At 41.9% G+C, this 16,138-nt stretch overlaps 1 protein-coding gene across 2 annotated transcripts in view; it reads left to right on the forward strand.

The window, feature by feature from the left end:
* The first annotated feature begins 12,763 nt into the window (after nt 1–12,763).
* CCDC88C (coiled-coil domain containing 88C) overlaps nt 12,764–16,138 on the forward strand; it is a 1,480,266-nt gene continuing 1,476,891 nt past the window's right edge. Inside the window, exon 1 of one of the 2 annotated variants that reach the window (XM_044074710.1) lies at nt 12,764–13,558. In XM_044074710.1, the coding sequence (XP_043930645.1) occupies nt 13,499–13,558 (60 nt within the window). In that variant the 5' untranslated portion in view covers nt 12,764–13,498. The remainder of the gene's footprint in view (nt 13,559–16,138) is intronic. The other variant, XM_044074709.1, reaches the window with a different exon arrangement.

The raw sequence follows: 16,138 nt of genomic DNA on the forward strand, positions 1-16,138 counted from the left end.
GACAAAGTCTGGTTAGACTAATGGAAAAATGCTCAGTTTTCTATCTTATTTAATAGACTTTTTAGACATGATTTATAATTTACTTTAGCACTTACTTAACTCCTACAAATAGAAACTTCTTTTTACTTCTTTCTTGCTTTTTAGTATGCAATAATTTAAATACAGGCATTTTGCATACCTTAAACTGCTATATTTTGTTGATGCTGTTATGGCCATATACTGTTGTGCTTTGTCATATCATGTACTCTACTTTTATGTTGGAGCTTTTCTTTCCAGACCTCCACTGAAAAGGGATTTCTCAGGATAGATGGACTTTCCCAAAAGCAAGTAAATAAACATTTTGTCATTTGTCATTGCCCCCCGTGAAGAAACTATGGTATTGTATTTAAAAGAAACTTTTGTCACTTCAGTATGCATAGAATTTATCTTGGTAGTATATCTCTCAGCTGTCAAGAATTTCACAGAATGTCCAGATTTTTCCCTCACAGTTTTGGTCTGTCCCTTGTAAAATGTATGGTTATCATACCTCTCAACTTCTTATAGGTTCATAGGTTCATAGGTAGGTACTAGGCTATCTGCTCGAGGGCATTTATAAGCCTAGCCAGAGTGTGCCGGCTTTCGCCATCCCATTGATTAATTAACTGATCCTCTGTCAAGCAGAGCCAATGAAGTGATCCCAGGGGTGTATTTTCTGTTACCCATCCACTCATCAAGGTTTCTCTTGAAGAGTGTTAGTGAGGGACTCTGCCTGATGTAATTTGGAATTTTGTTCCAAAGCATGGGGAGTCTCTGTGACAGGAATCTATCCCTCCAGCATGTTCTATTTATTGTTATGGTGAGGTTTAGCTCACTAGAACGCGTGGCTCGCAGTAACTTGGATTTCTTTAGGTGGAGCATGTCCGTCAATTCTGAGTTGGACATGGCTTTGTAAGTCAGGCAGAGATCACCTCTGAATAAGTGATATGCCACTGAGTACACCTGGAGTTTTTTCAGTCAGGCTGCATAGGACATATGTTTGAGGCCAGTAATCCTCTTGGTGAGGTACTTTTGTGGTCTTTCCAGCTGTTGGAAGTGTCTTGTGAGGTACATCCCAAATGGGGCATTGTACTCTATGATGGGTCTGAGTGACGAGTAGAGGGGCACTATAACCTCTTTATTTCTAGATGCGAACCCTTTAGTAATTAGATGGGCCACATAGAAGGATTTCCTAACTACTTTGGCAATATGATTGTCAAAGGAGAGATTACTATCTACCTGCGTCCCCAGATCTCTTATTACCTCTTCTGTATTAAGGGGGCTGCCACCTATGTGGTAATTCATGGGTGTTTTGTTTTCCCCAAATGGGATGACTATGCATTTTTTGGCATTTAGTTTGAGGCCATGACTTTGACACCAGGTGTCCATCTCAGTAAGGCCCTTTTGGAGGATATCCGTGTCAGCCAGAGAGTCAATTATGGCTCCCAGTTTGCAGTCATCGGCGAACTTGGTTAGCCATAGTCCTCCTGTGTTTGCCTGTACTTCTGAGAAGTATATGCTGAACAGTAGGGGTCGCAGGACTGAGCCTTGCAGGACACCACTTGTGACTGGTTTAGAGTCTGACCTGGAGCCCGCTATTCTTACCGTGTGAGTTCTGTCTGTAAGCCAGTTGGCAACCCATCTTGTGACGTAGGGGTTTCTGTTCAGGCTGGTGAGTTTTTCTGTAATACCCGAGTGGGGAATGGTGCCGAAAGAGGTCAAGGTGAGGTCAAGGTAGGCTGTGTGAACCACCTTTCCCTCGTCTATGGCCTTGGTGACTGACTTGAAGAAGTCACCCAGGTTTAGTAGGCATGATCTGCCCTTAACAAAGCCGAACTGGGTCGGGAAGAAGTGTTTGGAGGTTCCCAATGTCTTTGTTAATGAGTTCCCTGTTGATGCGCTCCATAGCCTTGCAGACCAGGCTAGTCAGGCTTATGGGGCAATAGTTACCAGGGTCAGTTGTGGCCACTCCTTTGTGGAGAGGCATAACCATTGCTGTGCGCCACTCTATGGGCACATAGCCTGTGGAGAGGCTGAGGATGAACAGCGTGTTTACGTGGGGGGTTAGTTTGTTCTGTAGTTTGTGCAAGATGCAGCCTGGGACACCATCTGGTCCCATTGACACTGTGTTTGTGGCTTTTGGAAGGGCTGTTTTCACCTGTGCGTCTGTGATTTTTGGAACACTACACTTTTCCGGTATTGTTGTGGGCCCTTTTGGAGGTGAGAGGGGGGTGAAGTTTGCACTGAATCTATCTGCCAGGATGTTGGCAATATCAGTAGGTTCAGTATAGTTTGTGCTATTTTGCACTAGTTCAGTGCATATCTGCGAGTTGCCACTTAGATTCTTAACATAGCTAAAGAAGGCTTTGTGATTATCTTTTGAATCTTTGGCTGTTATTCTTTCGAAGTTAGCCTTGGATGATTTCATGAGGGACCTTAGTTTCTTACTGATACTGATCAGGGATGTCTTTCCTTCTTGGGATTTGCTTTTTTTCTGAACTAGTTTCCTCCTTCTATTGTATAGCCTGTTTATTGCAGGGGTTCACCAATCTGGTTTCCTTTTCTTAGAGGAGTGAGTCTTGGTTTTGCTAGGGATGGCATGATCCATGCATCCTTGTAGGTGCTCATAGAGTGCATTTGTAAAGGTTTCTGTATCTTGGGCAGCATTATCCTTTAGTGTGGGGGCTGTGAAACTTACCACCTCTGTCTTAAGTAAGATGAAGTTTGCTTTAGAAAAGTTTTTACTGTGGTTTCCTTAGTTGGGGGTGGTGGTGGGGTGTGGACATCCAGAGTGATTAGTTTATGGTTTGATCTAACCAGTGACAGGTTGATCTCCAGTGTGGAACACCTGTTGCCTATGTTGGTGATGACCAGGTCCAATATGTTTTCACCTCTGGTAGGGGAGTTTACCAGCTGATCCAGGGCATTTGAGTTGATGAATTCCAGGAAGCGCTGGGCCTGGGAATTTGTACTCGAGTAGTTTTCCCAGTGAATGGCAGGGTAATTGAAATCGCCCAATATCAGGGTGTTCAGTAGGACCTTCATGTTTTCCAGTGTCTCCAGAAAGGTGGAGTGGTGGTCCTGGGTCTTGGCGGGTGATCTGTAGCAGGCCACAATTTGCATTGCATATTTGCCTGATGTTAGTTGCACATGGATAATCTCAGAGGTATCATGCTGCGCCACTAACCTGGAGGTGTAAGTATCCTTGATGAATATGGATACATCCCCTCCTTTTGTGTTTTGGTATATGCTCTGTGGCTGAAACATGTGGTATGAGTTGTAGCCCGGTAGTGCTGGGGTGCTCTCTGGAGCCTTGAACCAGGTTTCAGTTACTGCACAGATGTCGACGTTCTCCATACTGAGGAGTGCTTCAAGCACATGCATTTTGAGATTTAAACTCCTGGCGTTGAGTACCATAACCCTCAGTTTTTTGTTAATTGTGCTGTTTACAGAGGTGGGTTTGACTTTTGAGCCTTGCCTAAAAAAGGCACTATGGGGGCAGCAAGAGTCTTGGCCAGTATTCGAAAGCCTAGGGGTGACAGGTGCAAGCCGTCTCTTGCAAACAACATGGCTTGTCGAGCATGTCGTCCCAGGCTGACAGACACTGGATCCCCTTTGAATGACACCAGAAGCTTAGCCAATTGTTGAAATTGATCATTTTTTTCTTTACACTGAGGTATCATTCTTGGTGAGGGCAGGATGCTACTCAGGGTTAGGATCATACCAACCTGGGCTGCATGATCAGAGAGCTTTTCCATCTCTCTTTTCATATAGTCCAGGGAGATACGTCTGAGGTCATTCACACCAACATGAACAATGGCAGAGTCATATTTGTACTTGCTCTGGAGTGACCTGAGTGCTTGTGTTATGTGGCGGATTCTGCATCCCGACAGGCAGCTAACAGTAACCTTCTGCTTGTCCAGCCTAGTGAGTGGGACATCAGTGTGCCTGACTATAGAGTCACCTATTACTAGTGTGTTTGGTATGTTATTTCGCCTTAAGGGCTATGATTGTGTGGCACACTGATTTTGTGTTTTATGTGTTGTCTGGTTTGTGACGGGAAGTGCAGGTTGTTTGGGTATCTGCTTTGGAGGTCTCTGATGCTTTTGCAGGTTTTTATTTAGAGCCTCTGAGTATGATTTTGTGTATTTATGTGTATTTTTTGCCAGTGCTGTTTTAGTAGGTCTATGTGCGGCTGGAGGTGTGGTGCAAGTGTTAACCTTCTCCTCTTGACTGTCTGTTCCAGTCTTGTGGAGAGACAGCTTAGCTTCCAGTATGGCTGTATAATTGCATCTCTCGCATATGTTAGTGTTTTGTGGTAGGAGGAGAGGGTTGTCTGTGTACATGAGGCAGTTGTAACATTACCTCAGGATACCCAGATTCACCAACTGGACAGGAGAGTGCACCTGAAGCTGCCCTTTGGTCATGCCTGAATAGTAGGGTAAGCTGCTTAGTCACTTGGTTGGTGAGGAGTGAATAAAGAGCCTTGCCTGCTGGGCAATCAGTGTCAGGGTATATTAGTGCTTGCTATTAGGTCTGAGCAAGTGCTGGGCTGTAAGATACTTTTTGAGTGCTTAGATTGAGAGTTAGACTAGTTTCAAGGGAAAAACTGAAGAGAAGACTTAGTGGAGCCGGGAATAATTTAACTGTAGCTAACCGGCACTGCTCATTGCGCAAAACTGTGCAAATGCGGTTTTTATAGTAGGAAAATGAAAGAGATAGAAATTAGTCCAAAATGGCCAATAAACTACTAACTTCTGGGCTGGAACTACTCCTCCAGGGACAGATAGGTTGCTCAAAGCTCCCCTCTCTCACAGATGAACAGAGAAACTTCCTTCTATCCAAATATGTTATGGGCAACTCCAAAACTAGTATCACAGCCCTGAATTCAGAACTAGTCTGAAAACTGGACTATACTAGCTAAGAAAGGTGGGAAACAAGGAATTTTTTTTTGTTTTTTTGTTTTTTTGAAAAGATAGGGCAAAAACAGTAAAAAAAATACACTTAAAACAGCTTTAAATGACTACAAACTAACAGAAAAGGCTATCGCACTTTAGTGTGTAGCCTACAATAGTTAAACAAATTATTTAAACAAAAAACAACGTTTTAAAAGTGCAGGCAGTCAAATAAGTACAATATGTGAAAAAAAACAAGCTTTTAAATCACAATAAATGCTGGAAAATCTGTGTTTAGGCAGAAAACAGTTAAGTACAGCAAGAAAGTACAGAAAACTGATACTTAATCACTCCAAAGTCTCTCTTCTAAGCTAGAAGGCTTGTATCAGTTTAAGGCTTTCTAGTGCTACCAGTAGGTTAGTTACAGAAAAGATGGGAAACAAGCGCAGATGTGGTCTTTTAAACCAGAAAGTTGAAAGAGATGGACAAACTGTCCAAATGGTCAATAAATTACAATTTCTGGGCCAAGAACCTCTCCTCTCATGGTAGACAGGCTACCTAGTGCTTACCACTCCCACTGATAAGCTAGAAGGCTTTCTTCCAACACAGAAAGGCTTGCGGGGCTCAGAAGCTTACCAACAGTCCTAGATACATCAACTCTGTATCTGGACTAGGCTAGTTACAGGAAAGGTGGGAAACAAGCGCAAGTGCGGCTTTTAAACTAGAACGTTGAAAGAGATGGAAAATAACTGCCCAAATGGCCAATAGCTACAATTTCTGGGCCAGGAACCACACCTCTTGTGGTAGATAGGCTACCTAATGTTTACCACTCCCACTGATAAGCTAGAAGGCTTTCCTCCAACACAGAAAGGCTTGGGGGGGCTCAGACGCTTACAAAGAGTCCTGGATACAGCAAATCTGTACCTGGACTAGACTAGTTACAGGAAAGGCGGGGAACAAGTACAAACGTAGGCTTTTAAGCCAGCAAGTTGAAAGAGATGGAAAACAGCCCAAATGGCCAAATAAACTACAATTTCTGGGCCAAAACTCACTCTTCCCATGGAGGATAGGCTACCTAGTGCTTACCACTCCCACTAATAAGCTAGAAGGTTTCCCTCCAAAAGAGAAAGGGTTGGGGGGCTCAGAAACTTACTAACAATCCTGGATACAGCAACTCTGTAACCGGACTAGGCTAGTTATAGAAAGGCGGGAAACAGGCACAAGTGCGGCTTTCAATCCAGAAAGTTGAAAGAGATGGAAAAAAACTGCTCAGACAGCCAACAGCTACAATTTCTGGGCCAGGGACCACTCATCTTGTAGTAGATAGGTTACCTGATGCTTACCACTCCCACTGATAAGCTAGAAGGCTTCCCTCCAACATGGAAAGGCTTGGGGGGTTCAGAAGCTTATAAAGAGTCCTGGATACAGCAAATATGTACCTGGACTAGACTAGTAACGGGAAAGGCAGGAAACAAGCGCAAACACAGACTTTTAAATCAGAAGGTTGAAAGAGATGGAAAAGCTTCCCAAACGGCCAAGAAACTATAATTTCTGGGCCAGAAACCACTCCTCCTGTGGTAGATAGGTTACCTAGTGCTTACCACTCTCACTGATAAGCTAGAAGGCTTCTCTCCAACACAGGAGGGCTTGGGGGGGGGGGGCTCAGAAGCTTACCAACAGTCCTGGATGCAGCAAATCAGTACCTGGACTACACTAGTTATAGGAAAGGCAGGGACCAAACGCAAAACGGGCTTTTAACCGGAAAGTAAAAAGAGATGGAAAAACTGCCCAAATGGCCAATGCACTACAATTTCAGGGCCAAAACCCACTCTTCCAGTGTTAGATAGGCTACCTAGTGCTTACCACTCCCACTGATAAGCTAGAAGGCTTCCCTCCAACCCAGAAAGGCTTGGGAGGGTTCAGAAGCTTACCGACAGTCCTGGATACAACAAGTCTGTATCTGGACTTGACTAGTTACAGGAAAGGCAGGAAACAAGCTTAGATTTCTTTTTTGTTACAGAAAAGCAGCTAAACCAGCAGTAAATACAAGTCAAATTGTAGTGCAGATCAGCACACCCGAGTGTGTAGCAACATTATGGCAAATACAGTTTAAATAAATGCAATTAAATTAACAAATGACTAAAAACAAGTGCAGAAGGCAGTAAATTAGAAGGCTACTAACAAGCAGTAATAAGTGCAGAGTAAGAGCGACTGAACAGATAGCATGCAGAACAGCAACTAACACAGTTACAGTAAGAGCAGTTGAATAAAATATATATATATATATATATATATATATATATATATATATATATATATATATATTTTTTTTTTTTTTGAGGGAGGGAACAGAGCAGGATTAAGAGGCTATAGGGGTTGTCCTTCCCAAATGTTCTTTTGTACACAGTAGGAGTGCCTGAAATCAGAATATGATCTGACTGCACTCAGTTGAGTGAGCAAATGAGATGGGCCTAGAAGGAGTATCCAAACATAGATCTACAAGAGGGGTGGGCAATTTCAAAGCCACCAACATTAACAACAAAACAAGAACAGGGACAGTGAGTGGGGAACTAACTGTAGAGAGACAGCCACAACTTCAGTTGAGTTAATATTCAGTGAAAGACACAAATAAATAAATTAAATACAGTACTATATGCAAAAGAGCAGATAAAGTGTACTTAAATTCACCTATATGTCCAGCTGATTTCAGGTAGATGTTAGCTGGCCAAAGCTCTGATATTAAGCACAGATCACTCAAAATGTACCACTTATATAAGGCAAGACAGAATGTCAGTGATGAGCTGAAACTACCCCCCACTGCTATCAATGCCTACACAGAAATTCTAAAAAGTACTCTGTAGAGAGACAGCCACAACTTCAGTTGAGTTAATATTCAGTGAAAAACACAAATAAATAAATTACATACAGTAGATCCGTGGTGGTGGTGCTGCGGTAGCGTTGTCGCCTCACAGTAAGACGCTGTCCAGTTCGATTCTCAGCTAGAGCGTCTTCTGCGTGGAGACATGCATGAATGGGCGTACCTTCGTTGAAGGTTGTGTGTCAGGGCTGGCAACTCGGCACGTAAAAATCAACTGACAATCATTAGCGGACCGGAGTTCCGCTGTGGCGACCCCTAACCGGGAAAAGCCGAAAGACACAACAACAACAACAACAACAACAACTATATGCAAAAGAGCAGATCAAATTGTACTTAAATTCACATATACGTCCAGCTGATTTCAGGTAGATGTTAGCCGGCTAAAGCTCTGATATTAAGCAGAGATAACTCAAAATGTACCACTTTTATAAGGCAAAACAGAATGTCAGTGATGAGCTGAAATTACCCCCCACTGCTATCAATGGCTACACAGAAATTCTAAATTCTAATTCTTAGACCAAGAAATCTGGACAAACCATCAAAAGTGGTGGACAAAGGCACAAAAATAGGGACTTTTTTAAATATTGCTCTTACAAATAGAAAATTGATAGAATAACAGGTTTTGCATTAGAATGATTTTTTGAAGGGTATGAAGTCTGAAACTCAAATGTCCGTCATTATTTTCTGACCCTCAATAATTTGTCAAATATTTGCCAGAAAAATCACAATTTTATGAGAAACAGACCAAATATTTGATGCAAAAATCCGGACATTCTACAAAAATCTGTACAGTTGAGGGCATAGCTCTCAACCTTCCATCTCCAAAATGAAAAACACTGACCCTCATAATGTGGAACAAATGGTCAAAATGTGGAACACATACTAATCGCTTACTAACAATTTCAGCTAGAAGGGTCACAGGATGGTTAAAATGTGCTGGTTTTACTTATAAAGAAGATCTTTTAGTGAATTAATATGATTTATTTCTATTTACCATAGATTTCACTTAAAAAATTCCTAACACTGAATGTGTTACAGACCCTTTCAATGAGGAACTTCGAGGACCATGAACTTTTTAAGACCCCAAATGAGGTACGTTCCTCGTAATGAGGTACACTTGAAGTGTATGGTTGAGAGGTATTGGTTATCTAGGAAATCAGTAAAGGCTACAGACCACTAAAGTTTACTAAACAATGGCAGACATTTGAGTTCCACACTTCATATCCTTTAGAAAATGCATCATCGTCTTCTTTCGACTGTTCCTGTTAAGGGTTGCCACAGCGGATCATCTGTTTCCATTTCTTCCTGTCCTCTGCATCTTGCTCTGTCACACCAACCACCTGCAAGTCCTCTCTCACCACATCCATAAACCTCATCTTAGGCCTTCCTCTTTTCCTGTTACCTGCTAGCTTCATCCTTAGCATCTTTTTCCCAATATACTCAGCATCCCTCCTCAGCACATGTCCAAACCAACGTAATCTTGCCTCTCTGGTTTTGTCTCCAAACCTTCCAACCTGGGCTGACCCTCTAATATACTTATTCCTAATCCTGTCCACCCTCGTCATACCCAGTGCAAATCTTAACATCTTTAACTCTGCCACATCCAGCTCAGACTCCTGCCTTTTTGTCAGTGCCACTGTCTCCAACGCATATAACATAGCTGATCTCACTACCTTCTTGTAGACCTTCCCTTTCACTCTTACTGGTACTCGTCTGTCACAAATCACTCCTGACACTCTTCTCCACCCACTCCATCCTGCCTGTACTCTCTTCTTCACCTCTCTTCCACACTCACCATTACTCTGAACTATTGATCCCAACTATTTAAACTCATCCACCTTCGCCACCTCTACTCCTTGCATCCTCACCATTCCTCTATCCTCCCTCTCATTCACACACATATATTCTGTCTTAGTCCTGCTGACCTTCATTCCTCTTCTCTCTAGAGCATATCTCCATCTCTCCAGGGTCGTTCACCTGTTCCCTACTCTCACTACAGATCACAATGTCATCTGCAAACATCTCCTGACTTCCTCATACAATACCACAACTCCTCTCTAGGCACCCTGTCATATGCTTTCTCTAAGTCTACAAAAACACAATGCAACTCCTTCTGATATTCTCTGTACTTCTCCATCAACACTCTCAGAGCAAACATTGCATCTGTAGTGCTCTTTCCCGGCATGAAACCATACTGCTGATCACTAATCATTACGTCCCTTCTTAACCTAGCTTCCACTACTCTTTCCCATAACTTCATGCTGTGACTGATCAATTTAATCCCTCTGTAGTTACTACAGCTCTGCACATCACCCTTATTCTTAAAAATTGGTACCAAAACACTCCTTCTCCATTCTTTAGGCATCCTCTCACTTTCCAAGATTTCATTAAACAATCTGGTTAAAAACTCCACTGCCATTTCACCTAAACACCTCCATGCTTCCACAGGTATGTCATCTGGACCAACAGCATTTCTATTCTTCATCCTCTTCATAGCTGTCTTTACTTCCTCCTTGCTAATCCATTGTACTTCATGATTCACTATCCCTACATCATCCAACCTTCTCTCCCTCTCATTATCTTCATTCATCAACCCCTCAAAGTACTCTTTCCATCTCCTCAACACACTATCCTCACTTATGAGTATGTTTCCCTCATTATCCTTTATCACCTTTACCTGCTGCACATCTTTCCTAGCTCAGACCCTCTGTCTAGCCAATCGGTACAGGTCTTTTTCTCCCTCCTTAGTGCCCAACCTTTCATACAACTCTTCATATGCCTTAACCTTAGCCTTTGCCACCTCTCTCTTTGCCATGCACCTCATCTCCTTATACTCCTGTCTACTTTCTTCATCTCTCTGACAATCCCACTTCTTCTTTGCCAACTTCTTTCTCTGTATACTCTCCTGTACTTTCTCATTCCACCACCATGTCTCCTTGTCATCCTTCGTCTGTCCAGATGTCACACCAAGCACCTTTCTAGCCGTCTCCCTTACTAGCTCTGCTGTAGTTACCCAGCTATTTGGTAACTCTTCACTGCCACCCAGTGCCAGTCTTAACTCATCCCTGAGCTCCACCTCACAATTACCCTTTTTCAATTTCCACCATTTGATCCTTGGTGCTGCCCTCACACTTCTCCTCCTCTTCTTGCTCACCAACGTCATCCTACAAACCACCACCCTATGCTGCCTAACTACACTTTCCCCGGTCACCACTTTACACTCTCCAATCTCCTTCAAACTGGCCCTCCTACATAAGATATAATCCACCTGTGTGCATCTTCCTCTACTCTTGTATGACACCCTATGCTCCTCCCTCTTGTTAAAATACGTATTCACCACAGCCATGTCCATCCTTTTCGCAAAATCTACTACCATCTGACCTTCTGCATTCCTTTGCTTAACACCATACCTACCCATCACTTCCTCATCCCCTCTGTTCCCTTCACCAACATGCCTATTGAAATCTGCTCCAATCACCATTCCCTCACTCTTGGGTACAGTCATCACCACTTCATCCAACTCACTCCAAAATTTTTCTTTCTCATCCATCGCACACCCAATGTGTGGAGCATATGCACTAACAACTTTCATCATTACACCATCAGTTTCCATCTTCATAAACATCACTCTATCCGACACTCTTTTCACCTCCAAAACACTCTTAGCATAGTGTTCCTTCAGGATAACTCCTACGCCATTTCTCCTCCCCTCCACACCATGATAAAACAATTTGAACCCACCTCTGATACACCTAGCCTTACTCCCTTTCCATCTGGTCTCTTGCACACACAATATATCAACCTTCCTTCTGTCCATCATATCGACTATGTCTCTCCCTATACCAGTCATACTGTTAACATTCAAAGTTCCGACCCTCACTACCATAGTCCTAACCTTTCTTCTCTCTTCCTGCCTTTGGCCATGCCTTCCGCCTCTTCTCCTCCTTCAGCCAACAGTAGCCCAATTTCCACCAGCACCCTGTTGGCTAACAATCCTGGTGGCGGTCGTTGTTAACCCATGCCTCGACCGATCCGGTATGGAAATATTTACTGGTGTCCGCATGAAGTATAAATGCATGCTAATGCAAAACCTGTTATTCTAGCAACTTTTTAAATTTCTAAGAGCAATATTTAAAATCTGCCAATTATTTTGGGCTTTAGTCCCCCGTTATTTTGGCTTTGTCCAGAATTCTTGCACAAAGACATTGAGAGGAATTGGGTTTTTTTTATTCATTTTTTGTAAACACTTAAGTACTCTAAAACAAATCATTGGACAACTGATTTTTCACAGTGGGCTTTCTTTGTACTTGGTTATACCAATTACCATAGCCGTTGTACTCAGGGGTGCAGCTAGTGTACTCAAATGAGTGCATTTTTTCTGAACGTCTTTCTGTAAGCTTTATAGCTGTAACAGCACAGAATATTTACAACTGTCTAAACTGGTGTCTATTGCATAGAGCTATACAAATCATGCTCACATGACAGGTATGCAACTTTTAGTCGTTTCATGCATATAAGTGGCAACAGCTAAAAATAGAATCCCCCTTTCCGAAATGCAAAGGGCAACATTTTAAGAGTTGAGGACATTTTTAAATGATAGTTGGGAACAACAAAATGAGTTTGAGTACAAAACATGAATTTTTGGCTACACTTGATTCCTAGACTATCTCTTAAACCTCGACAGAGGTGCCGGTGCCATCACCAGCCCTGTTGGCACTGTTTAGGTGGACCCTTATACAATGGACATGTATGTTTCACAACATTCATTAAATTGCTTTAAATTTAATTACGTTACCCAAACTTCAAAAACCTCTTCTGCCCACAACCCTCCAGCAGTGGGCGCTCCCCCCTCCCATATTCGCCCAGTCGCCCTCCCCATGCCGAGCAGTACAAAGGTATTGTCGGGAGTGACGTCATCGTGTAACCCACAGACAATGCACCTAGAATTCGGTTCAGCTGCTCACGCCCTCGGCACAGCCTCTCGCTCTCCGATTAACGCGCACAACTGTCAATCACGTGGGCTCGCGGCTCTGCTTACAGGTTTGGTCCAAGGTTGTGGCAGCGCTGCTATCCGGCTGGTGCAAGGAGCAATTGTTTTACTTTGTGGATTACTTTTTAAGGCTGCATTTTAGAAGATTTAACGCTTTGGATATATCGGTGTTACCCCTTTGATTGTTTCCTTCATGGCTACTTCTTTTTATACAATTGTGTTAAGCTGCTTTTTAAAACGTTTCTTGAAAAAGTACAATTTCAACTTGTATTATGACCTTTTGGTGTTAAAAAGTTAATTCTGCAAAAAGGAGATTTCGCTATCTTGTCTTCAATGAGCAGGGATTAACTGTTTGGATCTATTTGGAATTAACGAGCTAAAGGAAGTCTGAACTTTTGGTTTCTTTGCTGGGGTGGTGGAGAGGATCACAGACCTTCAGCACGTTTTCTGACCCTGTGGATCTCTCATCAGGGCGATTTGAAGGGTCGGGGTTGCAGAGGGGCTAGCCCACCCGGTTGAAGGTAGATATGAGGTGGCTGAGACATGCGGGGGCTGCTACTGTAGCCTAAACATGTGTAGCGGCTGATGTTCGTTGTTCACCCGCTTCTAACAACTGTTTTGGGAGCTGAAAAGATGGTCTCCGGGGCTTTGTTTTGGGAGTAAACTAAAGAACTACAACTTGGTTCTGCATATTGTTTGTACAACTCGTGGGTTACGAAAATGGATGTAACAATTTCGGAATTAATTAAGCGTTTTGTACAGAGCCCCTTGGTGACCTGGGTAAGTTTGCCAGTGGTACCTGCTGTAGGTATTCTGCTCTTCCTTGTATTAGCAATACTATTCAATACAGTTTAGAAAAGTGCAGACTTTTTAATGCATGTTGCCTTGAACTCTGTTGTTTTTCATTGCCCCACTCTAACCTCAGCAGTTTTGATGGGATTAGAGGTGCTTGACTTGTTCATGATAAAAGTTGTAGTTCCAATTCTTGTTAAGTGAAGTTTCGGGTGATCATGATCTGTAACTGTGGACACAATAGCTGATTGCTGAGAAAGTGCCTCCAGGCGCACCATGGCAGTAATTGTGTGGTAACGATCGCAAACATGAGTATAGCAACCGCAAGGGATTTCTACTGCTTGTTCCTTGCAAGTTCCATTCTTAGAAGTAAGTCGGTGTGCACTCCAAGAAGTCGGAGCTCTAGTTGAGAAGTAATTCCTGATTCTAACTTAATGAAACACCTGACATTGTTTTGTTTCGTTTGTGTACGTCTTTGAATTAAAGCCTTCCAGTTGCTGATCACGTCTTGGCACCAGCTGCACTAGTCAGTTTCTATTTTCAGACAAGGTGCATCTGACAAGACTAATGCAAATAAGGGCTCAGGCTGTAACGGCTCATCAAAATGCAAACGGCAGTTGGAGCTCCCAGTGCAGATTTATTGTTGTATCTAGTCATTTCCGTTTACACTGTGCCTCATTGTTTCATTGAAGCAAACTCCGAAAAAGCTGCTGAACTTTTTAGAGTGTTTGTCAGAGAGTTGTATCTGTATCTGTATACATGTTTTAATGTTTTTTTTTTAAGAAATAGGCGGTACAGAACTTGTTGTGGGTCAGCTGTGAACTGATCCTTTAAGTGGTAGGTAGTAATTTACACCAGTTTCCTTGATACATAGATTTGCATCACTTGCCATCACAGAGCCTGAGCCCTAGGTAACTGGTATTTCTCTGTGTTATATTTGGCAACCTTTTTAAACATAATTATATACTCCATTAAGTGGATACAGATTCTAAACGGATGTCATTAACGCTTGAAACTGTGCCACAGATAATTTGCTCACCTTACTCCTTTGTTGTTGTGTTTCTCCTTCATTTGAAATGCATCTAGATATGTAGAACCAAAGGACTTCAGTCAGTCAAAAAAAAGAAAGAAAATAAAATGTTAAGTGTACATTTCCTATTAAAGGAAAATGACTCGCCCATTGTGAAGAGTAAAACAAGATCTGCACACAAATATGCCTGCTGTTTTGAATCTTATAATCGCATACTTTAGCAAATATATGTAGTATATGTACCATCATTTAATGTAGACCGTGTGCTGCAATAAACCTCATTACTATTGAAACCATTTTAAATGAGATGTGACTGAAATGTCTCTTCACTTAAGAACATTTTACAGTCTAAGTTAGTAAGTATTGATTGTCACACTGCAATAGCAGTAAACCCTGCATACATTTTAAGTTTACCACAGCTAATAAATATATTATTCCCAGTGTTACAAAATAACAATATTCTTTGATGTATAAATATTCTTTGATGTATACAGCGTGGTTGTAGGAAAGAATTAGTCACACATTTGGTATCTTATCTAAAACAGGTGGGGTAATCATAGCAAATGTCCAGCAGTCTCAAAACTGCTCAATAACTACACCCTAATCAAATTCTCAGTACTTAATAAAGTGATCAGTGTGGTACTCACTTTACTCCTGTCACATAGACAAACTATGGACCTCACTCCCCCCAATTAAGAGTCCCACTGCTTACAGAAATTAAAAATCTGTTTCTCTTGCTCTTGGATATATTTTTGTAAAACTCAAACAGGACCACTGAATTACATCTCTAACCCCATTAAACCTACTCTCAGCCTGTACAATTTTTCTCCAAGCTCTAGTCTAGGTGTACCCCATAGAATAATCTTAACATTACTAAACTTGTCAGATATATTTGGGATCCATGGCTAGACTTAAAAGGTCCCTTATGTTGTTAGCTTAGTATACACCTGTGAACCTAAACCCTAGCTTCTAATTCATCTATTCGTACTCTCGCCTCTGGTAATTCCCTACTTTCTCAGTGGGTGTCAAATGCCTGTTATAATGCACCATATGTGCTGTATTGGCTTTTATTATATTATGTTTAAATATATTGTTAGTTATATTCTCTTTTGTTAAAAGTTGATATACTGATTTATACTTGCATTTTATTGATCTAATCTCTTATTACTTTAAGTGGTCTTAATATTGTGTGCCTTTCTCCCCAGCACTCCACTGAAAAGGGGCTGTTAACTTAGCCAGACTGTCCTAGTCTTCAAAATTAAATAAATATGATAAGTAAATTGTTAAATATTCTAGAGTAAGTGTAGTGCCAGTACATTTCTTGTATCATGAAGGCTTTTATCCTTTTGAACTTTTGGTTTGTAACCTGTTATGTCTTGCCTCTTCTGTGTACCTCTTTCTATATTTGTTGTAAATTCCTGGATTAATGTATCTTACTGTTTGTGTCTGTCTGCTGAATGAAGGTCACCCAATTCTGTTTATTCCTTTATTGACAGCTTAGTGGATTGATTTTTTTCTTTCTATCTTGACAGCACAGC

Source organism: Protopterus annectens, chromosome 6.part0 (genome assembly GCF_019279795.1).
Source record: "Protopterus annectens isolate FY-2018-M chromosome 6.part0, PAN1.0, whole genome shotgun sequence".
Classification (NCBI taxonomy): domain Eukaryota; kingdom Metazoa; phylum Chordata; order Ceratodontiformes; family Protopteridae; genus Protopterus; species Protopterus annectens.